Source organism: Neocloeon triangulifer, unplaced genomic scaffold (assembly GCF_031216515.1).
Source record: "Neocloeon triangulifer isolate White Clay Creek 2 clone unplaced genomic scaffold, ASM3121651v1 ptg000005l, whole genome shotgun sequence".
Lineage (NCBI taxonomy): Eukaryota > Metazoa > Arthropoda > Insecta > Ephemeroptera > Baetidae > Neocloeon > Neocloeon triangulifer.
This window is the reverse complement of record NW_026775548.1, coordinates 1,334,751-1,360,611: the sequence shown is the minus strand read 5'-3', so window position 1 is coordinate 1,360,611 and position 25,861 is coordinate 1,334,751. Positions and strand designations below refer to the sequence as shown.

The 25,861-nt window shown below is 36.6% G+C and overlaps 2 protein-coding genes across 2 annotated transcripts in view; both read right to left on the bottom strand.

The window, feature by feature from the left end:
• Window positions 1–1,945, bottom strand: part of LOC132193819 (transcription factor Sp9) — a 30,777-nt gene extending 28,832 nt beyond the window's left edge. Inside the window, exon 1 of the mRNA XM_059614725.1 lies at window positions 1,700–1,945. Within this exon, the coding sequence (XP_059470708.1) occupies window positions 1,700–1,705 (6 nt within the window). The 5' untranslated portion in view covers window positions 1,706–1,945. The remainder of the gene's footprint in view (window positions 1–1,699) is intronic.
• Window positions 1,946–2,864: 919 nt separating this feature from the next.
• Window positions 2,865–25,206, bottom strand: LOC132194055 (cubilin-like). The gene is made up of 66 exons (XM_059615112.1): window positions 25,066–25,206; window positions 24,872–25,004; window positions 24,657–24,818; window positions 24,545–24,595; window positions 24,353–24,493; window positions 23,431–23,534; window positions 23,233–23,383; window positions 23,037–23,181; window positions 22,298–22,398; window positions 22,123–22,249; window positions 21,887–22,072; window positions 21,694–21,837; window positions 21,458–21,639; window positions 21,234–21,402; window positions 20,991–21,172; window positions 20,770–20,938; window positions 20,519–20,712; window positions 20,297–20,453; window positions 20,059–20,240; window positions 18,757–18,928; window positions 18,487–18,703; window positions 18,296–18,429; window positions 18,059–18,245; window positions 17,818–17,978; window positions 17,571–17,758; window positions 17,339–17,498; window positions 17,101–17,285; window positions 16,871–17,042; window positions 16,629–16,810; window positions 16,403–16,571; window positions 16,166–16,353; window positions 15,955–16,110; window positions 15,774–15,897; window positions 15,453–15,713; window positions 15,288–15,395; window positions 12,195–12,422; window positions 11,975–12,144; window positions 11,721–11,922; window positions 11,472–11,669; window positions 11,259–11,417; window positions 11,021–11,208; window positions 10,824–10,961; window positions 10,557–10,774; window positions 10,326–10,501; window positions 9,712–10,101; window positions 8,916–9,097; window positions 8,701–8,860; window positions 8,458–8,646; window positions 8,133–8,380; window positions 7,694–7,919; window positions 7,445–7,627; window positions 7,230–7,372; window positions 6,802–6,967; window positions 6,547–6,744; window positions 6,369–6,492; window positions 6,088–6,317; window positions 5,341–5,564; window positions 5,125–5,287; window positions 4,858–5,072; window positions 4,734–4,802; window positions 4,265–4,412; window positions 4,004–4,203; window positions 3,733–3,898; window positions 3,369–3,509; window positions 3,132–3,238; window positions 2,865–3,073 (listed from the first exon to the last, which is right to left on the bottom strand). The coding sequence occupies exons 1-66, from the start codon at window positions 25,140–25,142 to the stop codon at window positions 2,954–2,956; spliced, it is 11,190 nt and encodes a 3,729-aa protein (XP_059471095.1). The 5' UTR covers window positions 25,143–25,206; the 3' UTR covers window positions 2,865–2,953.
• Window positions 25,207–25,861: the final 655 nt, after the last annotated feature.

Sequence of the window (25,861 nt, the reverse complement as noted above, 5' to 3'; positions counted from 1 at the left end):
AATGAAACTTTATCTTTTGACGTGTTTAAATTGAAATTACGGAAGAACTTAAAATAACTTATTATTTGATGACAAAAATAATTCTTAACCTGCTGAACCAATAAAAATTGCCACATTTTTAAATTTTTTTTCAACTTTTTATGCCTTTTTTTAAAATATATTTTCAGAAATAGTCTGAATAAATTATTTTCAGCTGAAAAACAAACAAATTAAAAAAAAATCTTATTTGTCACTTATTTCGTAATCAAAAATCACCAATTTTTCACAGGAAATTAAAACTGGAGAAATAAAAATAATTGTTTCCTTTTCTGATGCTTTAAAAAAAATAAATTTAATTATTTATTTTTTTAAAAGCATCTTCATAGCGCTTGAACTTGGCCCCTTTCATGGTTCCGAATTTAAAAATAGCTTCATTGAGATGATCATTCAAAGCAGTTTTTGCGGTGTCACAATTGAATTGGTCATTATTGAAACGCAAACCTGACAATCAGGCGCTTCTCTCTCTCACTCACTCCATTGAATGTGTGTTTCCATCTGACAAGTGATTTGCATGCAGGAGGAAAATTGTATTACGGCAGCAGCGCCGCGTGTGAAGTTGTGAATATGTGCATCACTGTGATGGGTATTGTGTAAATTGCGTACGTATTACAATACATTATTCAACAAGGGCCCGGGGAAAATACATATGCATTAGCGGCGAGTGAGCATCTCACATCGAAAAACACGCCCATCTTGCGCGCCCCTGACCTTCTCGAACACGAAAATTAGGTATATTGGACGTTGATTTAGACACTGAATAATGAACAGCTAGAAAGAAGCCAGATTTGATCGATTCAGTTCAATATTAAAAAATTATGCAAAAAAAATGGGATTGAAAAATTTCTTTTTTAAAACAATATTCATTTAAAGTGAACTTTGTTTATATTGTATTATATTTAAAATCAATTTTTAATTCCTTTTAAAATTCAGTATTTTTGTTCAATCTTGTGTTCTGGAATGAAAACATCTGATGAAGTTTAAAAATTTAATTAAAGAGTCAATTGAAACAAGAACACCAAGTCGTTAAAAGCAACAATAATGGTTGAAATTTACAAATAATGTCCAATAATTATAAAAAAAAAAAAAAAAATACCAATGAAGAGGTCTTAATCTGTCCACTGCTTTCTCTTTTTTTTCTTAAAATTAAATTAAATTTCTCTGGAAGGAATACAAAAGAATTTAAGTAAAATAAGAAAGGATTTTTTCAGAAAATCTTTATTCAAATAACAATAGTTTGCTTTGAAATAGCAAATTTGTACACAGGATTATAATTGAATAATTATAATTTACTTGAAAATTAATATCAATTTGTAAACTTGAATTTCGAATCTTTTAATGGGCAATATTTTTTAGATTCTTTCCAATATTATTCATCTTACTAAAAGTAGGGAAAACTTAACAAGCAGAATTTTAATTTTATTAATCAAATCAAGACCGTCTTTTGATCAAATATTTGGCTTGAAATTTTTGAAAATTAGCAAATTTTGTCTAATTTTTTTCTTATTTTAGAAGCAAACTTAAAAGAATATTCAAATTTATGTGCTAAACGCTACGAATTAAGAGAAGAAGAAAATAAATAGGACAGTTATCAGCTGAGGCAAATTGCTGGGGTTAATTGCGACCCCCGCTGACCCGAAAAGGGCAGCACCGGCGTACTCACCTCCATCTCTGAAGGCAGGCGGAAAGCTGGGAGCTCGTTGGAAGTTGGAATGCGGCTTCAGGGCGGGACACTCAGGCCCTCGGAGGGCACATGGCGACCTGGGGCGAAGGGCGGAGGACGCGGGGGCGGTCGGGGGCTGCTTCGGGACACGCGCTCAGCATCGCACGCTGGACGAACCGCCAAAGTAAACACTCGGCAAGGCGCACTCGTATCTAATCTAGCCTCCTTTGCGTCCGTCTGCGTCCGCCGTGCTGTACGTCGGCGGCCACCATGTACTCTCAAAGCCCGCCCATTTAATTGCTCTCACAAAAAGGCAGCGGATTTTCAGACTCTGCTCAACACCATGCTTCTTCTCTCTCTCTCTCCGTCCGTGTCCGTTACACGCAGCGCGAGTCCTTTGAAAATTTTGTGCTTCAAAAACAACGAAAGATAAAAGTTGTTTAACTATTTACATCGATTTGTCTTTTCTTTAATAGATTTGGAAAATATTTTTCATTTGACTTTTTTTGCTTAAATTTAGTTTTTCAACTTAGAAAATGTGCAATAATATTAAAAAAAAAATCCAATCGAAGTAAATAAATCAATCAACAGAGATAAATTTTTTCCAAAAATTTCAATAGTATAATTGTTTTTTCTTAAAGTATTTTATTTTTAACAATTTGGGCAGATAAACATAAATATTCTGCATTAAATAAGTATCGTAAATATTTTAAATAATTTTATTTTTGAATGTTGAAGGAAAAGTTCAACTTTTTGTTATTTTTACTTGTACGTCGAAAAGAGACTAGCAAATTCCAACAAGAAGTTGCGAAGTTTTTCACACAAAAGCCAACAGCTTTCAGAGCGCTCCAGTTGGAGCAGCGAGTTTACGGTGCTCTTGAAGCAAAGTGCCTGGAAGTTATGCAACTGGCGCGACACTTCATTCCCCTCCACCCGCAAAGCGGCAGCTCAATACTTGCTCTATTTTGTTCCTGTGTTCAAATCGCTTAGCTGTTTATTCGCATCAGAACTTTCTTTGTAAATTTTCTCTTAATTATAAAGCATTATGTAATTATCTTCAACGTTCCCAAACTCGAATCAGAAAAAACTCACTCCTCTTTTGTTTCTAAATTTGAGGATTAATAAAAAAAACATATTCAACTTTTTTAATCCTGTTGACTAACTTTTTAATAATTATTATAACTTGTTTTTCCTACACATTTCCATGCAGCTTAAGATATTGATATAATGCTTTATTATACAATATGTTAATATTCAGTTGCTAATTTTTTTCGCAGCAAAATGGAGATTCCAGCCAGTGCCTGCGTTGTGGATGCTGGACGTGTACTTGAGGCGAATGGAGTTGGAGTTGGCCGTGAATTGCGCCGGCATGTCCTGAAAAAGGTAGGAAAATATTATCCATTTATCCGAACGAGATCAATTTTCGTTTTACATCTCCGCACAACTGAGTTCGAAAAACCTCTCGTCCGTCTGAGCTGCTCATCTCGTAAATCCTCAAATGATCCGTGTTGCAGGTTTCTTTCGGGCCGAGATTAAAAGCTAAAGAAATGGAAACCGATTAATTAAAAATCAATAAATTTTTTAAGTAATTTCCGAAATTTTGCAAAAGAGTTTGATTTTTGATTAGAAATCGGAAAGAGATTAAATAATTTCGTGGAAATTGACAAACCTGTGAAAATGATTCCGACATAAGAACCCTCAGGGACCGTGATTTCCCAAACGCACTCATCGTAGGTCGCGATTTTGCCAGGGTAGAGCGGACTGGTCACGCTTCCGACCACGTTTCGCGCAATTCCTCCGCAACCACGACCTGAGAAATAAACACGAGAAAAAAACAAAAAACTTTAAAAAAGAAATTTAACGTAGATTCATAAAGTGAGCAAGAAAACCGATGCACAGAAAACAAATTAAAATTTCAAATTTTCAACATTGGAAATCTACATTTTGCCTGTTTCTAACAAATTAATTTTACCATTTTAATCTTGAAAATCAAGACCAACGGACTGAAATGGAAACTTGATGTAATTAAAAACCTTTATCCGAAGTTGTGTAGGTGGCGTCGAAAATCTCCTGGTACCAGTTCGACTTTTGATTCACGGAAATCAGCAAAGTAGGCCCTGTGGAGAATACAGGATTCGGAGTGAATACTCCGCAATATTCGGCTAAAATGTTGCCCGATTTGGAATCGCCGTCGTAAACCTAATGATAAATACAAAAAATTAATTCTAATAGTAATTAATATTAAATTTAAACAAAATTACAATGAATTCAAAATAAAAACCTCTAAAGTAAGGATAAAATTACCCTCAATGTTGAGAAATTGCTGCACGAAGTTTCGTTCAACAAAGGGCTTTTCTTGTTAGAGTAGAGTCCGGAAAAGTACAAGGCGATGGTCCTGTTGGGTTCCGTGGTGATCAAAATGGAACAGTCGCCTTTGAAATTGTCATTGATCCTGCCTTGGTAGTGGATTCTGCCAAACTCCTTTGTGAAATTTCGACTGCAGTCTTTAAATGAATTATTTTAAACATATTCTCGGTTTTTTCACTTTAAAAAGTTCATAATTACGTGCGAATTGGTATTGCAGTTTAAAACCTTTGCCACTCACTGCGTTGTTCGTAGAAAAAATCACGTCCACCGCATTGGTCCGTGAGTACCAGTCCAAGAAGTTACCCTTCCCGCAGTAAATAGACTCGTGGTTGGCGCTTGCTTGCGGCTTTAATCCGAAGAGTGATCATAAAGTATCTGCACATTATCTTATTTATTTGTGGTATTCAAAGTAGCAATTTTTAAACCGTAAAATTGCCGAAGTTTGCGGAGTTTTTTATATTCTTCTGAATAAAAAATATTAAATAAAATGTCTTTTTAAAATATAAAAGTAAATAAGCTATTAAAAATTTGTTGCAAGAAATTTTGTGAATAATTTTGCAAACATTTAGTAAAAATTGCATTTATAATCTTAATATTATATTCTTATGATTTAAAGATATTCAATGTTTTTTCAACACTATATGCTATAATTTCAAGCCCATAGTACCATAAAATTATAAATTGGACGAGGCACGTGGAGTCCTGTGTGAACCACTTGGTCAAATTCACTCGGTTCCTTTAAAGAAAAGGAATGATTTTATGAAACATTTCATAGGCAACAAAGATTTTACGGCGTTTTCTGTGATGACGAGACTGTCATTTTGGCAGCCGGTGGAAGTTTCCAAGTCGAGTTGCGTCAGGTGAATGTCGATTCGCCTGTTTTCGTTGCCGCGCATTTTCCACCTGCACCTCACATTGGCAGGGTAGGTGAGGCTCGAGTTGTACCCTGGCGACGTCAGTTCGCGCAACGTGTCGTCCACCGTGAGGATTTGCGGCCCGCAAACCGCTTCGAACAAAAGTTAAGGAAAAACTTATATAAAAAAAAAATTTAAAATTACTTGTCTGTTTTTTGACAACGGCCTGGAAACCCACGTCACTCTCATAGTCGTCGCTCACGAACCGAACGTACAACCAATTTCCAGAGGAAGTGATCGGACTGGGAAGTTTGTTTCCGCAGAAGCGGCCGAGCAACGAGGAAAATTGGCTCAGGCCGTCTCGTACCTGAATTTGTATTAAAAAGAGAAATTTGGATCAAATTGTAATAATTAAACTACCTCAAGGAAGTCGCAATCGCAGCTCGCGTTGGTCAGGCTTTGGTCGCAGTCCTTGACGGCAAAGCTGTTGAAGGAAATTTTGATCGCCTGACCTGAGTCGGTTTTGACGATCCACCGGCAGTCCAGCATGTTTTCGTACGCGCCTCCGACTCCTCGACTTGAGTACGAACCGATCGTCCTTTGCGAACTTAATGTGATTTGACCACCACAACCAACACTCTCTCCTGTCACATTTTTTTATTAAAAAATTTGAAAAAGCCACTATTAAAAGTTGCTCTTAAAAATTTTAAAAGATTGAAATAATTTTAAAACTGAGAATATTAATTGAGTGCAGAAACCAATATAATAATATTTTTACAAAGAAAAAAAAAATTGACTTTATAATACAAAATATTAAAATTAATCTTTCTGTTTTAAATTTTTTAATACCTAAATTTAAGAATATTTCAACAAAGAAAAAGCTCAATTTTTCATCTCAATAATGTCTTTTTTTACAACTTGCGTTTAGCAGCGGCTTTTCAGTTTTTGAATTTTATCCCCTAGAAGTTTTTCAACCCTTAAATACATTTCTATAAGTAAGGTAACTAATCTTTAAAATTTTTGAAACACAAATTAAAGAAATCAAAATTCGAAAAGGAGAAGAAGTTTTCTTTTTGATAGATAAAAGTTCACAATTTTTTTGTTTTATTTAATAATGAAGAATCATGCATTTTTTTTTTAAATATTTAAAAAAAAAACATTCCTCACCGTAAGTGAATGAAATCCCGACCGAAAACGGATTTTGCATCATGTAAGTGTGCTTCATGAAGCATCTCAGAGTCAAGACGCTGCCTTGGGAAACGAAAACCCTCTGATCTTCGGTCACGTTTCCGCAAAATTCCGCCGTCTTCGCTTTTGGGTCGGCCCACGTGCTGTTGAAAAGCTGGATCGAACTTAAAAGACATCTAGTAGTTCTTTTGAGGTTGATTTCCTCGAACCTAGGCAAGAATCTCGTAATTATATTTAGCCGGAAAAAATTCTGAACTCACCTCAATAGTATGTTTTGTTTTTCTGGGGCGAAAATTCGCCAATCGCAGACTATTTCGCTGATGTTTTCAGCCACAAAGAGGCTCGGTTGCAAAACCCTCGTTTTATTTATGTCGCCTCCACAATCTGTGCAAATGCTTGGACAAATAATAATTTTACAATCAAGTTAACAATCCAAACCGCCTATGAAGTAGTGCATGCGGAAGCCTCTGTCTCCTGTCCACTTGTCGGTCTGCAACTTGATGGTCAGGCTGTTCATGGACACGCCATCCGGAGGGGCGTCTTGTCCGCAGTAGACTTGCGTGGAATGGATGGGGACAGTGTCGGGCGAAAATTTCTCAACGGTCACATTGTCGTAAAGGCAGCCTGCTTGGTATCCTGGCGATTTTTTTATCAACTCTCTAGATGTGGTTTCATTTTTTGAAAATTTCTTACCCCGTTCAAGGCTGAAGTCAAGGAAGGTGAACATGATGGCCTTTTTGGGCGCGGAAATTTTGTATTCGCAGCTAAGGAATTTTCCATAATTGTTGGGGTACTCTGGAGACGTGATGTACCCCTCGCTGGCCGTAATTACTCCGCCACAGTTCGCACTCCAAATCGCCTATAGCACAAAATTTTATAAACAAACTGAACTATTAACAGAATGAAAAAACGATTAATTATATTTGAAAATAAAATGTCAGCTTAAAAACCAAATATTTTATTAATATACACTTTTTTTTAACCACTGAAATGAAAGATATCAATCATTCAAATGAATTAAATATTTCTTTTATTTATTAAAAAGAAAACTTTTTGTTTTTATCAAATATAATTTTTTTTAAATTGGTTCTTGCACTAATGTCTGAAAATAAGAGACTTGCCACAAAGCCATCGCCGGTAGTTGAGTTATCACTGCGGAACAAAACTTTCATCCGGTTTGAGGACGAGTTAAATGGTGTGGGAAATTCCCGCCCGCATAGTCTGCCCATAGACTTCCAAACACCATCGACAAAATCAAACACCTGAAAATATAAATAAAGAATAAAAATCGAAAGGAAATAAAATTAATTAAAAAAAAAAAAAACTATGCGTCCCTCCAAATAGTCCTTGGTGCATCCTGGACTGGCCTCGATGTAAAACCTTTTGATGAACTTCAAGCCCACTTTATAATTTTCTTCTACAACAAACTCCCAGTTGCATTCAGAGTTGCTGGGGTACAAACTCGGGTACCTGGGAGACTCGATTAGGCCTGTGTGATCATGGAAAATCCCTCCGCAGCCTGCAAATTAACACACAAAAATTTAATTTTTAATGAAGATTATTTTTAAAACAATATTTTATTTGCCTGTTGGGACCAGCATTGTGCTCAGAAGGAATTGGCTTGCGTTGTTGACGTTTTTTGAGCCGTGGTACTCAACGTAAAGCCCGCTAAATTGCCCCAAAATGCTGGCAGGTGGAAGATTTTCTTTACAGTAACGGCCAATGAGCGGTTGGCTCGACGAAGGTCCGTTGTAAATGTTGAGGTACTGCTCGGAGCAGTCTGACGTGAAATTGAACACGACGAACGTCAGCTAGAATTTCAAAGTGAAGAATATGGGTGGGTCCGAATATCAGAGAAACGAGTCTCTTAAAGATTTTTGAGAAAAGCTTCTCGCGCAAGGATTCTCCAGGAACATTTTCTGCCTTAAAATTCAACTAAAGAATCGTTCCTGGAGAACCCTTGCGCGAGAATCTTTTCTCGAGAATCGTTTCTCTGTTATTCAGCAATATAAGGAAATTATTACATTGATCTGTCCGCTTGTATCATAAAGGAGGCTCCACGCGCACTCCATTCCCATGTTGGCGGGCGAGGAAATGTTTTCCATTGGACCCCACAGCAAACCACCGCACTCGTAAAATTGGTACCAGATGTTGAAGTCTACACGGTTGTTGGCGTTGCCTTGCCTCGCCGTTATCTTCGTGGACCGGAAAGGGCTGGTCACGATTTGGGGGGCGCTGATCGCCTTGCAAATTTGGGCAATAAGCAAATCTTCTGCAAAATTACAAATTGAAAGTGCATTTTTAAATATATGCAAATGAATAACTTTTGAAAATATTAAACTTGCATACCCGTTTCAATTGACAAAGCGCATGGATATTCCTGCTGGTCATTCTTGGTGATGTTATGCACGGTGATGGCAAATGTGCCTTCTGGCGAAGAAAGACCCCTTATCCGATTCCATTCGCAAAAAATCGATGACATGTTGACTTTAGGAAAACTCAGTGATCCAGTGTTTTGCTTAATGCTGCCTTCGCAAACTGAAATAATTTTACATAAAAAATCTGGAATTTGAAATAGAAAACTATACAAACCTGTCGGGAGATCTGAGGAAAATTTTAGTTTGAATCCTCTGTGCTTGACATCGGTCAGCGACTCGATCATCACTGTGTTGCTCGATGACGAAACTTCCGTTGGATTGCTCCCGCCGCAGTAAAATACGATCGGAAAAACGCCCAAGCGGTCATTAGAAATCTAAAATTTTGAGATCATAAAAAGGGATCGAGGATATAATTAGGAGCAAAATTACCGAAAGCCATTGCATGCAACCGCTTTTTGATTCTCCGAGGTCCAAATCGATGAATTCAATTTTAACCCTCCGCCCCATGGGCACCGTGACGACCCATTGGCAAGCATGAAGTCTGAATTGCTTCCCTGGGTAACCTGGACTGGTAATCTCGCCCTCAGGTGCAATGATGTCGCCCCCGCAATCTGAGGAGAGATAATAAAAAAAAAAAAACTAAAACATTTTACTATAATTAAGCGCCTGCCACAATTTAAACTAGGCTTCCTGCCGAGCGTCACAGCCAAACGGGTTGACTCAAAATTAAAAATTTTTAAGGTTCTATATAAGTTGTGGAAATTAACATGCAAATTATATTAAAAAAAAAAAATGAAAAAAAAAATTAATATTTTTCTCCCCAACTTTTAATCAGTACAAAATATTGGAATTGGTTCAATTTTAAGAATAAAATTTACAAACAAATTCAACAAGCTGAAAAAATTGTGAAATGGGTAAAGGTGCGTACCGCTTCTCCCGATGGAAGACTGATCAAAACTGATTTGGGGATTTAAAATTTTAATTGTTTACTTTATTGTAAGTTTAAAATTGTTTAAATGTCAGCTTATTTCATATTAACAGCTCATGAATCATGAATCTGCAACCTTAACTAGTATAGCAAGGATTTTATTTATCATGCAGGAACAATATATTTGCTGAAGAAGCCGGAGTTTTTTTTCATAAAAAATTTTTTTTGTTAGAGTGCTTTAAATTTTATATTTTAAATAATTTTTATAAATTAACGTTTCGTAAAATATTTCTATACCTTGTTGCGTGACTTTAAATGTTAATTTGAAGTATCTTTTCGCCGCCTTGCCAATGCCCCTGGTCGAGTTCAATTTTAGTATTAACTCGTCTGTTCGAGTGCTGACCCAGGTTTTGTTCTCTGCCGATCCGCAATATCTCGGATGAGTGAGCGACTGCGCCACTAAGGAGTTGTTGTTGGTGCCCGTTCTCAGTGTCTCTCTGACCTCTACATAATCAGATGAACAATTTTCTCCAGTCGATTCAATTTTGAGCGAGTCAAAAGTGTAGCTAATCAAACTTCCCTCCGAAGCAAAGATTCTCCAAACGCATACTTTTGCCAAGTTGTCGTTTTTCTCAGGCACTTCGATCGTTGCGTTGTAGTCGGTTGTGAAAGTCCCACCACACTCATCTGTAGAGAAAAACCTTTCCTTAAATTTCTTAAAAAAGGTTCCAAATCTTTAATTGTATATTAATTATAATTGTGAATTATATTGATTCGTGATCAGAAACCAAAATTACTGCAGAACATAACTGGAAATTCATTAATATCAGTAATTCTCTGATCAGAAATCAAATATTTGCTTTGAATTTCTTCAAAAATATAAAATCTTGAATATTCCAAAATACACAAACCGATTCTGATGTCCGCTTTAAATCCTTTCCCCGGTTCGGCGGCCGTGGTGACAAAGCGCACAAAAAGTGCGTTGTCGGAAGTCAAAATTGAATTTGGGTTGTTGTAGCAAAATTTGCCCAAACTCGCCGCGATTGCAGTCCCTCCATCGAAAAACTGAACGTAAGAATCTGCACACCTGTCCAAGCAATTTAAAGTTTCAATATGTTAAAAAAAACTTCTAAGCCGTATACAATCGCGAGTAAATCATTTGAATGGGTTCGTTGAAGTCAATCCTCAGCCTTTTCCCTGCGGGAGCCAAGAAAATCCATTCGCACTCGGTGTTTGTGGGCGGCGGATTTGGATGGTTGGGCGATGCAATTGTCATGGAATTGATTGTACTTTCCTCCGTAAGTGTGTAACGACCACCGCAGTTGGAGGAAGTTTCTTGCCACGTCAGAGTGAAACCATTCTGAGTCAAAAATTTACTTTCAAAATCGCAACGCTTTTGAATGGCAAACCTTCACGTTGTTTTTTCTGACTTTGAACTCTGCGAAAAGTACGTTTCCTATTGTCTCAAATATGCCGGTTGGAGGCAGATTTCCGCAAAAATATTTTCGAGTACTCGAGTCAGAGTTGTTTTTCACCAAACCTCGAAGCTGAACAAATAAAAAAATTTCTGCAGCGAATTTGTATTTTGGTTTTTTTGGAAAAATACCATTAAGAATTCCTCAGGACATCCTGGCCTATCATTACTTATGTTGATTTGACTTATTTCAACCTTAATCGTCCTCCCTTCCCGGACAGTTACATTCCATTCGCAAGTTGTAGCTAATCTCAGCATAGGCTGGGTCAAATTGTAAATTTTGAGGGCACCACTCGGCCCATCTAAATAATCTCCGCAAACTTTGAAAGAAAATTAAGATTTTCAAATTCATTATTAATTAGAAACTTGCCCGAAACTGCGGTGGCAGAAAATCCTGTTTTGTTTCTCATCGCGTCTGACCTGAAGACAACCTTCATGATCCTGTCAGCGGAGTGCACGCCATTTACTTGGGTCGCATTGGGGTGGCAGTATTTTTCAAGAAGTGTCCACTCATTTGAAAGTTTTGACCCTTAAAAGCATTCCTATACATACAAAATCCACATGTTTTAATTTTCTTGTTCACCTGAGTAAATTTCAACGGCGTCGAAGGTACATTCTCTCGACTGCTCAACGTTGAGAGCGTTGAAATAGAGGGCTACGTGATAACCAGGTGCAGCCTCGAATAGCCACTCGCATCTCAGATTATTTGCGTAGCCACCTGGATAGCCAGGACTGGTGAATTCAAAGCTCCCGTTCGTTAATCCGTTGGCACCGCCGCAACCTGGAGGAAAATTTAACATATTTCTATAATAAAAAACGTTCCTCTTTGTACCAAGGGGGACGGTTGAGGCATTGATCTCGGGTATTTTAGGCTCAGCCGTCCATTCTATCATAAACAAAGAGCTATATCCTGCAAAGTAGGATCTGAAACTTATGAAAATGACATTTCCTGTGGACACGAAGATCGGGCTTGTATCGGGTTGTTTGCAAATTTTAGCCAATCGTGGTGCATTCTGATCCCTGCCATCGTATATCTTATAAGATATACTATGAGTACGCCTTGAAAAGTTTTATAAACCAAAGTACCTCAAAATTGCAGTAAAACGAGCGAACAACAAATTCCTTAACCACCAACCGAATGACCTTTTTTGTGCTGACGATGATGCGCCACCAAAATATGCCCGAGTTATGGTATAGCCTAGGATACATTGGACTCGTAATTGTGCCCTTATCTCCCGTAAATTCACCTCCGTGCACTAAAAGTTTATCATTTTTATTCAAATCATTTTGAATATTTTAACCTTACCTAGAGAATAGTGTGCTAAGAAGCCAGCGCCGACGGTCTGGTCGTCACTTTTAAATTTTATCCACAGTTTGCTGCTGATCGAGATGTTATTTGGAATGTTACTGCCACAGTATACGCCAATTAAAGGATCTTCTGCCGTGGTTCCTTTTCTTATCTCCAGATAATCATTGCTACAGCCTTCACTCGATTCCAAGTCAAACATTGAAAAGGTCATTTTCATAAAATTTCCTGCAAAATCAAATAATGGAAAAAGTTAACAGCATAAGCATTATTTCTAAATTTTATTTTAATGTTATAATTCAAACTAAATTAATCAAAAATAATTTAAATATCATTCTTTACAACAAGCTGCACGCTGATTTCAGCGACGGTTTGCTTTGCACATGATTTATTTGGTTGAAAATACTATTCATTCTCTGGATTCTCTGTGTGTAACATTTAAAAACTAAAAAATAATCAATATAAAGAACTAATATGACAAATAGACACAAAAATAGCGATCAACTAATAATATATCAAAGTACTATAATCATTGTAAATAGAGACTGCTCAAATGACTAATAAGACCTTTAATATAACTTTCAGTTTTTTTTATTGAAACAATTTTAATTTGTTGTTCATTGTGTTGGTGGAACAATAAAATATAAAAAATATATAGTAGAATTTTCATTCCTTTTCAATTAATCTCAAATTATGTATGTACTAGGAACTATTAAAACAATAAATTCCTTTTTCTCAATTTTGATTTGAAAAATAAAATTATAAAATCAATACAAAATGTGGAAGATTTAATCACTAGTTTCTAAATTTTTATTATTGCTAGTTTCTTATTTACCATATTAAAAAATTTTTCAAATAAGTTTGATTATTTATTGTTATCATTCAATAATTTTTGAATTTAATAAGTTCTGAGAGAAAATAAATCTGCTTGAATTTACATAAGTACATACGAGAATTCAAAATAATTTGCCCAAAAAAAAAAGCAGTAGGTATACCTAATGAACATTTAATGAAAATCCAACTGAACAGAATTTTGCTACAAAAAGATACAGCGGGCAATAATGAGAAACAATTTTCACGCGGGAAACATTAACTGTTTTATTTATTTTTTTTTTTTATTTTTGTAAAAAAGTTCAAGTTTTTTTAATCTTCACAAAACAGAATAAACTTAAGAATAGAGTATTTTAGTTTAGAATTTGGATTTATTTTAGATTTTTCCCTGACTCAAAAACGGGCGGAAAAACGAATGGCGTGGTCAAAATCAAGATCCCTTCAGCCGTTTTGGAGATATTGGCGTCTGAAAATCGAGTTCTTGGTACTTCCTCCTTTGAATTTACCCGTCGCTGCAACAATCGAAAATAAGAGACTGTCGATAGCGGATTTGGCTGATCCCGACTTGGGTCACGTTAGGTCGTCAAAAGTAAATGAAAAATTAATCAAAGTGAATAAAATTTTGGAAAATAAAAGTTAAAGAGTTGCTTAACACGGCCCTTTAAATTAAATTATTTAATTTTCACGGACACCTGAGATATAGAAGGGTTTGCTAAGAGTAGTGCCATTTGATAAATAATTTATTTACAAACAAAAACTTAATGGGAAAGTTGTAGCCAAAGACATGTTCTTTCTTTTTTGCATTGGAAAATTTTGCGTAAAAATTTTTATTATCCCTGAAAAAATGAAATAAATTTGAAATTTATATTTTTAAACAAGAAATAAATTTTTAAGATTTTTTCTGAGATAGCCAATCGATTCAGCATGTATTCATTAGTCTATGACTAAATTTTCATCAAAAAATTCGCAGCCGTTAATAAATTATAGCTTAAAGTCCAAGGACACCTCTTTTGGCTGTTTTCAATAACACGACTTATTCGAGTATTTTGAGCATTATTTATTAACGGCTGCGAATTTTTTGATGAAAATTTAGTCATAGACTAATGAATACATGCTGAATCGATTGGCTATCTCAGAAAAAATCTTAAAAATTTATTTCTTGTTTAAAAATATAAATTTCAAATTTATTTCATTTTTTCAGGGATAATAAAAATTTTTACGCAAAATTTTCCAATGCAAAAAAGAAAGAACATGTCTTTGGCTACAACTTTTCCATTAAGTTTTTGTTTGTAAAAAAATTATTTATCAAATGGCACTACTCTTAGCAAACCCTTCTATATCTCAGGTGTCCGTGAAAATTAAATAATTTAATTTAAAGGGCCGTGTTAAGCAACTCTTTAACTTTTATTTTCCAAAATTTTATTCACTTTGATTAATTTTTCATTTACTTTTGACGACCTAACGTGACCCAAGTCGGGATCAGCCAAATCCGCACTCGACAGTCTCTTATTTTCGATTGTTGCAGCGACTGGTAAATTCAAAGGAGGAAGTACCAAAAACTCGATTTTCAGACGCCAATATCTCCAAAACGGCTGAGGGGATCTTGATTTTGACCACGCCATTCGTTTTTCCGCCCGTTTTTGAGTCAGAGAAAAATATAATATAAATCCAAATTCTAAACTAAAATACTCTATAGCAGTAATAACGAGCGATGTGGAATCATTGGTTTTAGATAAAGAAGTAAATCGACAATGGTGTCTAATAACATAATAAAATTTATATTATTTTCTTTTTCTCATTTCTCATTACAATTTATAAAATTTGTATATTTTACCTACAACAGTGAAGACAGGTTTTCGATTTCAATCAACAATCTTATTGGCTTCGTCAACCCCATTTTTTGGTTTCCATAAATTGTGGCGATCTCTGCCGAATCCACAACAACACAACACACACTACCATTCAGTCTAACCTATGTCCACCGGCGTAGCCCGCTCAGCTAAGTGCGAAGTACAAGAGCATAGCCTCCTCCACATTAGAAGACCAAGCTACGTCGGATCGAGCCAGTGTGCGGTCACACACTTTTCCCACAATATTATCAATTTAAAAACGATTTAACATAGCAGGAATATTATTTACGATGATCTTCAACTTATTCAAATTTGCTTTTAAATTTTAATATTGAATATTCAAATTTTCAATTTTTTCGTCGATCAGTAAAAATTTAAATTAAGTAGTTGAAGTTTTTAGTTGAAAGCACACCTGGGGACGCTCCAAGTATCCAAATGCACTCCGAGTTAAGTTTGTAGCTTCCTGGGTAGCCGGCAGCAGCAAACGATCCTTCCTCGGAAGTCAACGTTCCTCCGCACGCTGCAGAGGTTCTTAATGTGACTTATTTAGTTAAAAATTGATTAATTACACATCTACCTATGTCTTCGACCGAATAAGAAGCAATCAAATGATTTCGCTTAAAATTATAGCCGTAAGTGACAAAATTGATTGTCAATGCCTGGCCATTGCTGACTATGTGTGGCGGGATTTTGCTGTCGCAGTATTTTCCAATCAATGGAGCCGATAAACCGATTCCGTCGTGGACCTCCACAAACTGCGTTAAACATGAATTGGACTTGTTGATCGAATATAATTCATCCACATTTAAGTGCGTCATAGATAACGTTACTCTCGATGCTAACAATTTCATGCAAGTTATAATAAATTTTTTGGAATTTTATGCGATTTGCTCTGTACTTGGATTCTTTGAAATAATTATCCATGTGCAATTGGTAAGAGCCCATGGGTTGGAAGGTTTCTCCTGCGTCTCTATGCTATTCAAAAAGCCGCTTCCTGAGGTTTCAATGGTTGCTCCACAAGTCTGTTCAGTGTTGAACATCTCAGTTCACAATTAAGATAAAAATTTGCACTTGCTAACCATTTGATAATTGGCTTCGAATCCTCTCACTTTTGTTTCGTTGGAAGTGACCATTCTGACCAAGAGAGAGCTGGAATTTGAAATGATGGGTGAAGTGTTCATTCCCCCGCAGAGCTTTGCCAATGGAGCCCCTTTGTCGTTGCTACCATCCCAAACCTATTTATTGCAAAATGCAATTCAATATTTCTCATATTTAATTTTTTGGTCTCACCGCAACGTACTGTCTTTCACACGAATTTCCCACCATTGGCACGTGAAATTCGATGAAATTGAGGCTCACCCTGAAATTGGCATCCACAGAAACGAGCCAATTACACACGGCATTTTGAGGAAAATATTGATCGGTGGAACTGGTGCTGACGAAACGACCTCTCTTTCCGTTGATCTGGCCACCACAGCCTTGGAATAATTTGACTTAAAATTTGTACTAACAAAAAGAGACAAAAACCTGTTGGCAGCTCTCTGAAATATGCAGAAAACCCTCTCCTGTTGCGGCTATAACCACTCTTGAAGTAGACCGTCATGTATCTTCCCGGTGACAAAACCCTTTGAACTCTTTCGTGCATTGAGCATGTTTGCAACAAAAGTGGAGATTTACGATCTGGTCCTCCGAACACCTAAAAAATTGCATTTGGAATGTGTTTAAGAATATATTATAATGCAATAATGTGTACTTTAACGTAATCAGAATTGCAGTAGTAAGAATATTCTAAATGCATGTCTTCAATGACAAGTTCGACGCTCTTTCCCCAATCCACAGCAATTTCCCACAAGCACTCGGTGTTTTCGGGATAGTTTTTAGGATAGTTTGGAGACTGCAGAGTTCCATAGGGTGCTTCGAATCTTCCGCCGCAACCTAGTAAGTGTTTAAAAAGGTTTAAATTTGCATAATTTCAATTTTATAAATTTTTATAACCATGCACAATCCACTCCAGCCTAAAGCCTGAAAGAGCAACGCTAATGTCTGTGACGAAATCCACAAATAGGATGTTGTCTTTGGACGTTATTATTCCTGGCTGATCCTCACTTGTGCAATACTTTCCGATCAAATCGTGCTTATCATTATAATCTCGTCTTCTGTTCCTTAGCTGAAAAGCAAATATAGAAAATTTAATTCACATTGATTTAACTTTTTAATGCATTTACTTGAATATAATTAACAGAACAATTTGCTCCAATTTTTCCCAGAACGAAATGGGAGAAGGAAACGTTGATTTTGTTTCCCAGAGGAGCAGAAATAACCCACATGCAGTTTGAATTGTGCGGGTAGTCACCAGGGAAATTGGGGCTCTCAATCACTCCCCTATATCCCGTCAGGTGGTTGCTGCACTCTAGACCATTTTAAAATTTGAAATATATTCCCTAATGATTTCACAATTAAAACCTGTGTCGTATCTTAAGCTGAAGCCTCGCCCAGCCTCGGAGGCGTCAGTCCTGAACATGATCCAAAGCGAATTTGAAGTGGAGTTTATTTGTCTGCTGGAGACATTGGAATTGCAGAGTTTGGCCAGCAGCAGATCGTTTAAGGAGTCGCCGTCTCTGAACTGAAGAAAACATAATTTTAATTTTTTGAGCCCACTTACCAACAGACTTTTGGTAGAAATATATATAATAACCTCAACAAAGTCGTCGCAGGCATTTTTTTCGTCTGCTTTTTCAACGTCAATGTCCTCGACAGATAGTTTAATTCTGTTGCCCTTGCTGGTGTAAATTTTCCAAATGCATTCTGAATTAACCCCATAAGGCTGAGGGTAGTTTGGAGACTCGATATGCCCTGAGGGCGACCTCAGGATTCCGCCGCAACCTGCAGAAGATTTAAGTGCTTGGAACTTCCTGGGAGATGAAATGAAATGAAAAACACACCTGAAGAGGCGGCGTCCCATATTGCTCTGAATCCTTTGCGAGTGACCATGTCGTCGGTGTGGAATCTGATCCACAATGAATTGGTTTGAGACAAAATCACTGGAGGCCTCGTTCTGCCGCAAAACGTTCCAATCAGAGGAGAAGTTCCACTCGGACCGTTTCTATATAATGTTATTATCTTTTTATATCTTTTATTAATTTTTTCCAATTAATTTTAAAATTTTATAGAAAAATTTCAAACCTAATTTCCACAAAATCAAAACTACATTTTGATGAATTTTCGAGGTGGAAAATTGTGAAGTTGAGACTTATTTGCTGGCCATTTTCAACTTTGATTATGTAAATGCAACGCAAGTTGATTCCGTAATTATCTGGATAGTTTGGAGACTCAAACGCTCCGGAAGCGGTGGAAAAAATTCCTCCACAAACTGAAAAAGACTTCAGTACAAAAAAAGCTGGAAAAATTATTTTATCGCACGTTCTGACTGCTGTATTGTCTTATAAGACAGATCAAATTCCGCGTCCGACAATGAAACTGTCTGGTTAATCACAATTGTGATCATATTTCCTTGAGAAGTAAAACTTTGAGGAAGTCGGTTGCCGCCACAAAATCTGAAATATAAATTTCAATTAATTTGGCTCAGTTAAAATTGAAGAGAAAAAAAACACCTTCCGATTTCTCGGCCTGTCGAATTGTCAAAAACTTGAATGTAGTTGCTGGTGCTGGAGATGCAATGCGATCCAGGATTGGAGATGCTGCTCCAAACCTTTCTCCAGTTCAGGTTAATCACCAAACCACTCTGCACGTGGATAACGTAGGTGCACACGACGCCTTGATTTCTGGAAGTTATTTCTCCAGTGTTGTTGGTCAAAATGCCTCCGCAGCCTTTAATAAATTATTGCTATATTTTTATTTAAATTTTAGTGAAGAATATATACTTGTGTCAACGGTAGAGTAATTAGCCACAAATCCTTTAAAGGTTGTGCTCCCGTCACTTTTGAATTTAATCCACAGGTGATTTCGCGTGGAAAAGGTGACTGGCGGCTTCCTGCTAATTAGTCCGCAAAACCTGCCTATTAATTGCGAATTTTCATCATCGCCGTCTCTGATCTATGAATACTTTTTTACTATTGCTTGCTCTTCTTGAATGGGTGGGTCCCAATATCAGAGAAATGGTGAAATGATTTTCGACTTTGATGAATTGAATTTCCATTGAATTAAAAAACGGAATTATAATAGCATTTTTAAATGTTTTAAAAAGTTATATAATAAATTTAGAAAAATAAAAATATAAAAGACAAGCTTTTAAGGGCTCCTCCTTACACAAGGAGAGGAGGCTCTAGCAAATTTTCCATAAGAGTAATATTCGGATATGATTAATTTTTCTGTCCATGAACACCCAAATTTTATCTTATAGTTTTGTTTAGCAGTATTTAAATTGTAAATTATTAACTTTTGAGCTAAAAAATTCCGGCCGATTTTTTTTTTTAAATTGGGAAAACGTAAAAATTCCCATAAGACGCAATGTTAAATTTCAAAAAACCAAATGTTAAGATTAATCCCATGGACCCTATATTTTCTTTCATGGAATCATCTTCTAGTGTGGCCATGCATCCAAAAAAATCGCGGTTGAAAAATTTCGGGCTGAAATTTATCAATAAGGAGAGTCGTTAATACTAAATAGTACCTTTTAAAAAGTTGTTTTTTGAAAAAAACAAATAAAAATGTTTATTTTAAGTTGTATTTTCAGCTTTTTCTGTACAGTTTTTTTTGCTGTAATCATGACTCATCACTGTATCGAATGGAGAATAAGTAAATTATTTTGTGAAATAATAAATTAATGTGGAAAATTTATAAATAAAAATTAAGCATTAATTAATTATGCCTAATTTTATAATAAATTAATGTGTTGCTTGGAGTTATTTAACAAAAATATTCATTTATGAACATAAACATTTTAGCGGATCTATTAATAAGAAATCATTTGTTTTTTTTTCTTTAAAAATTACAGTGGACCCAAATATAAAGAATTAAATGAATTTATCATATCATTAATTAATTTTCATCCATTATATAAAGTTAAAATAAGCTTAGAATTTTGTTTTTAATACAAATATTCTTAAATGGAAATTCGCCACATTCGAGAATTATTTTTCGAGGCGCAACAATCGTTTTGCCAGAATCATTGCGCGAGAATCATTTATGTGATATTGGGACTCACCCAAAGAAACCCAGCAAACCTCTACGTAGTCTTGGCCACAGTTGGTCTGGTGTTCAAGCTCAAAGTCGAGGAAATCGAGAATGATGGACTTATGCAGTGGTTGCTCGATCTTGAAAACGCACGTGTTTGAGTTGGGATAATTATCTGGATAGTTTGGAGACGAAAACATTCCGCTTGCCTCTGTTAAAACTGCTCCGCACACTGTTCATGTAATTTAAATTAATTAACATGCAAACTTATTCAAAGTGATTATGTACCAGATTCGTATTTGATTTTAAAAACAGTGACCGAAAAAAACGTGTCTGTTTTAAAGATGAAAAGCAGCTCATTTCCGTTTGATATGAACGGGGCGGGATTAGATTCGCCGCACAACTCGCTCACCAATGGACTGTCCTCGTTAGAACCTTCCCTTATCTGCGGAGATTTTTATTTTCATTAATTTGTTACTAATACAAAATTATGTTAATGAAATTTATTACTTCAAGACTTTTATATTCGCACCCATCTGTTGAACCGACCGCCGGTACAATTGTGTAATCGTTGAAAAAAACTTTGATACGCTCGTTTATGGGCACTTGGATCAAATATTCGCAGTGAAAGAAGCCAGAATACAATCCAGGATAGTTGGGCGAAGTGATTTCTCCCTTTTCAGATGTGTAAATCCCACCACAACCTTGATGCAAATTTTTTTATTTGTGTTTTGATTTGGAGAAACAGAAATATTTCAAACCGTTGATTTCTATGTAGGTGATTTCAAATACACTATCGGCTCCAACTGTCGTATTGTCTGAATGGAAGTGAATGTACATGTGAGAGCCGGAAGAGGTCACTGGCGTTGCGAATGATACTTTGCAAATCTTGCTCAACAACCTGCTTGTTGCTGAATTTCCGTCGCGAATCTTTAATATCCCAACCGTGATTATTAATTATATAAAATGAAAATTTTCTTACCTCAATGTAGTCGCCGCAGCTTGAACTTTCCTGCAAAACAGGGCTGAAAGAGATCATACGCACTCTCTTGCCCTGTCGCACCCTCACCCGCCAAACGCAGTCGCTGTTCAAAGGGTAGGATTCAGGGTAGCCAGGCGACTTGATCTTTCCCCGGACCTTACCGGCCAAAATGCCTCCACACGCTTTTGAAATTATACAGAAAAAATTTAATTTATCATAAAATTTTAATAACATATTTCTCACATGGATTCTTTGAAGACCATTGAAAAGTGAAACTCGATTCGGACGAGTGTTGCGGCGATTTGTACCACAAAACAAGCGAGTTTCCTGTGCTGCTGAAATTTGCCGGCGGTGCGTTTTCTTTACAGAAAGTCCCCATTGAAGGTGAGGTTGGTCTCGGACCGTCTCGGATCTAAATTTTCAAAACAATTAATATAGGTTGAAAATTAGTTTTTCCATCCATTTACTTGAACCCATTCCTTGGTGCAGATGGGGCTGCGAGAAATTTGGAAAGTGGAAAAAGAGCCACTTATGATTTTGCTCCCGTTCACAATGATGTGCCACAAACAGTTTAAATCTGCGTAAGAGTGCTCGTCCTTGGTTGAAAACTTGATCAACCCGCTGTCTTGATTAATTTCGCCACCACAACCTTTGATGATTTTTTTTTGCAATAATCAATTTTAATTTAAATCAGAATTTTTACTCGCTCTCCTGAATTGGCACTGCGGGCCGGCAAAGTTCTGGTTGCACCTGCAAGCCGATGTTCCGTTTTGGGGGACGCAAGTTCCACCGTTTTGACATGGATTCGGGAGACAAACGTCCATGATCGGATTCTCGCAAATCGGACCTAATTTGATTAAATTTATTTATAATCTCATTCATAAGTTTTGACATGCCAGCGTAGCCAGGATGACAGTTGCAGTGGAAAAGATTCGAATTTGACAAAACGCAGTCTCCGTGGTCGCAGGGGTTGGGGGTGCACGCATTCAAGACCGAAGCGGCCCTGACGCAGCCCTCGAGCCCAAAACCGATGCCTTGGTAGCCAGGGGGACACACGCACTGCACGAAAGCGGCCCCCAAATCTAAAATTAATTTTTTATTATTTAAATAAAATTTATATTTAAAATATTACTGGGGTTGTCGACGCATCTGGCCATAGGGTGGCAACCCCCGTTGTTGTTTTCGCACGGTCTGCTGGCAGTGCAGGTCACCCCGTCACCCTTGAAGCCGGGAGGACACGGGCCGCACATACGAGAACCCTGAATTATTGTTCTAAAATTTGCCCTGATTTTGAATAAATTTTTTACCATTGTATTGTAGCATGCGACTTTCGGGTTTTCGCTGCAAGCTCCGTTGTTTTTGAGGCACTCGTCGATGTCGTTGCAGTAAAAGCCGTTTCCGGTGTAGCCTGAAATTGCAAACGGTTATGCAACCTGTCCAACTCGCATGTCGAGCGGATAGTATTTTCAGGATTTATTTTAATATTGAAGTTGCTGTTATTATGTATGTATTATGATGTATTTCCTATAAAATCAACTTTGAAATATCCCCTAATTACAGAATACTCTAAATAATTTGAAATTTCTAATATCCTAGAATACTTTTCTCGTGAAAGTCGTATTTTGTACCTTAAAAAAACAATAACCTTCATGTTAAGGCTGCTAGATGGGGCCATAAATCCAGAGGTGTGAATAATGTTGTTAAAAATTAGTAAATTAATAAGTAAAGAACTAATTTTTATGCTTAAATAATTAAATACCATTTCTTAATTAACAATTTATATCATAAAACAATGTTCATAGGAACCCTCCATCGCAAATTTCTTCTTTTAGGGTAAATAATTAGTTTCAATTTTGAAATATTTTAAGTGATGCTCTTATTTAATTTGCTAAAATATTTTACCGGCAAGAAAGAATATTTTCTCTCCAGCATAAATCAGCATAAATATAAATATTTAATTATTTTTTAATTAAAATTTGGATAAAATTTTCCTCCTTGTCACTTAAAAAATTCCTCATATAAATCGGATGATTAATCAATATTTACCTGTGGGGCAGGCGCCGCAGAGAAAGGCGCCAGGCGTGTTGATGCACGGCACATGCGGATTGACTGAGCAGGCAGGTCTGGTCAGGGCGGCGCATTCGTCCACGTCCTCCGTGCACGCCCCCGTCACCTCGTTTTTCCTCCAACCCTTCGAACGAAAATTTTAAATCTCCGCCGACAATTTGAAATTTCAACTTACCTGGTCGCAGAGACAGGAAAAGGTCATGCCAGCCACCCTTTGGGGGATGCAAGTGCCGTGGCCGCACAACTCGGCGGCCGAAGCGCTCAAACAGTGGCTCAGCGAATGCAGCGAGCAGTGCAGGCCGGAAAAGCCATCGGCGCACAGACACCTTATTTTGTTCAATGTGAAAAATATTGAAAATTTTGAAATGCTCACTCGTAGCTCCCTGGCTTGTCCCTACAAGTGGCTCCGTTTTGACAGCCCAAGTCTGTTCCTGCGAACCTGTCACACTCGTTTATGTTCTCCATGCAACGCCTACCCTAATTTATTATTTTAATTAATTATTTAATAAAATAATTGTATTGGCGAAAGTTTCTTTCTATTGAAATAAAATTCGGCTTCTCAAGTGAATTTTTTTGTAAAAATTGATATTGAAAACATTTTTGCATTTACAGACCCACTCTGATTATTTTTATTTCTATTTATGTAGGGAGAACTCTAAATTTCAATTATAACTTGTGAAAACACTGGGTGAAAATTCCAAATCGTAGCGTCGCAATCAAAAGAAAACCTAATTCCAGTGATTCGCGCGAAAAACGTGAGAATTGAGTTGCCAATCAGATTCATCAGTTTGGTCCAAAAACTGCAGGATTTGGTCACATTGGCGCTGCGATCGCTGATTTTGCCACTAATGCCCCACGGCGCTGTGCAGAAAATTTGGCAAACCACGCGATCGCAGCGCCAATGTGACCAAATCCTGCAGTTTTTGGACCAAACTGATGGATCTGATTGGCAACTCAATTCTCACACTTTTTCGCGCGAATCACTCGTATTTAGGTTTTCTTTTGATTGAGACGCAACAATTTGGAATTTTCACATAGTTTTTTAACAAGAATGATCGAAATTTAGCAATCTTTCAGAATAGAGAGAGCAGCACAAATGACCGGACAGGGTCTTTAATGAAATTATGAAGAAAAACATTGTAATTTATTTATAATTTACTGGAAATATTATTTTTTTATGTTAATGTTTAAGAGTGTAGATTTTAGTTTGCAAATAAAATTAGTAGAGCATGGATTTTATGTACCACGCAGAAAACAATAATTTTTTTAGTTGAATAATAAAAGTAATAACGAACCTCCCAACCAGGAGTGCAGCGGCAGTAGAAGGTTCTGAGAGAGCTCACGCAGGTCCCGCCGTTCTTGCATGTATATCTATTGCATTTGTTTTCCCCCATATATCCTCCCGTAATATCCAAACGTTTTTGGAGTACATTGAGCTATTCAAGAAACAAATCAATTTTAAGCAATATTAAAAAAAAAAATTATACCCTTGTTGAGAGAGTGCGGAATTCTCCAGCCACGCTCTGCTCTGTAATTGTCTAATCCAAGTAATAATGAAACAAAATGAGAGGAAAAACAAAGTGGAATGAATTAATTTACTAAATTTTTGGTGAGATTGCCGACGAGTCCTTCGAGAAGGTCGGTTCTCTGGGAAACTCCCCCGTCCCTGTAAATTTCCTCGGACAAAAAAATCATCGATTTCTGCATTGCGTCAATTTTACTTTCTTTCAGTTTTTTTAGCGCGGTTACCGCCGATTTTGCCTACAAATTTTGTAATAAATAATTTATACTTTCTACACTTTTTTTGAATTCACCTCTGAGACGAGCCCAATAAAATTTTCGCCGTTTATGTTGACGTAACTCTGCGAGCCGGACGTTTTTAAGGTGATGTTTTTGTCGATCGCACTCAAAATGTTCAAATTTCCATTCTGCGTTCGAAATCGTGGCCTGCGTTGTTCGTTTTTACTTGTTCTTAATTTTGCATAATTTTGTAAAATTTTTAACTCACAGCTTTTGGTTTTGCGCGCCTCCGATGTTCAAACTGAGGAAGCACAAGAAGAGCAAAAGCAGCGTCGAGGCCGCCATCGCCCTTAATTATAATTTTTGCCCAGAACAAAACCGCAATCCTGGTGCACTCGATGAAAATTTAATTCGCACTGCGGACATTCGCTCGCCTGAAGAAGGGCGTCAGGGGGCGGAAAACTAACAAATCTTATCTTAATTTGCTCGCCCGTATCAAATTTCTATATTTGGAGCTTTTTGCAAAACGCCCACATGTCTATTAGACTAGAATTAAATCTATGTTTTGTGTTACATGGATTACTATTAAAGATCCACTCCAGTCATAAATATTGCTCTTTATTCTGAAAGATTTCTAAATTTCGAGTTTATCGTGTAAAAACACTGTGTGAAAATTCCAAATCGTAGCGTCGCAATCAAAAGAAAACCTAAATTTGAGTGATATACTCAAAATGTAGCAATCTTTCAGAATAGAGAGCAATACAAATGACCGGAGAGGATCTTTAAATGTTCCCGGGTACACTTATTAAAATTTTGTGACAGTTCCGATTTTGAAAAATCACCTCAAAATTTCCGTCTGCGACTTTTGATCAGAATTACTGTAATTAGTTTTGAGAACATGGTAATTTTTTTTAATAAGTTATTTTAAGGATTGATTTTTTTACCTTTTGACCTGCGCTGGTTGAAAATTATACACCAGGGAACATTTTGCTAATATTACTGAATTATTTTCAAAAACTTATTCATTTCAAAAGTCTAAAATAAATCATTGAACCTTTTATAAT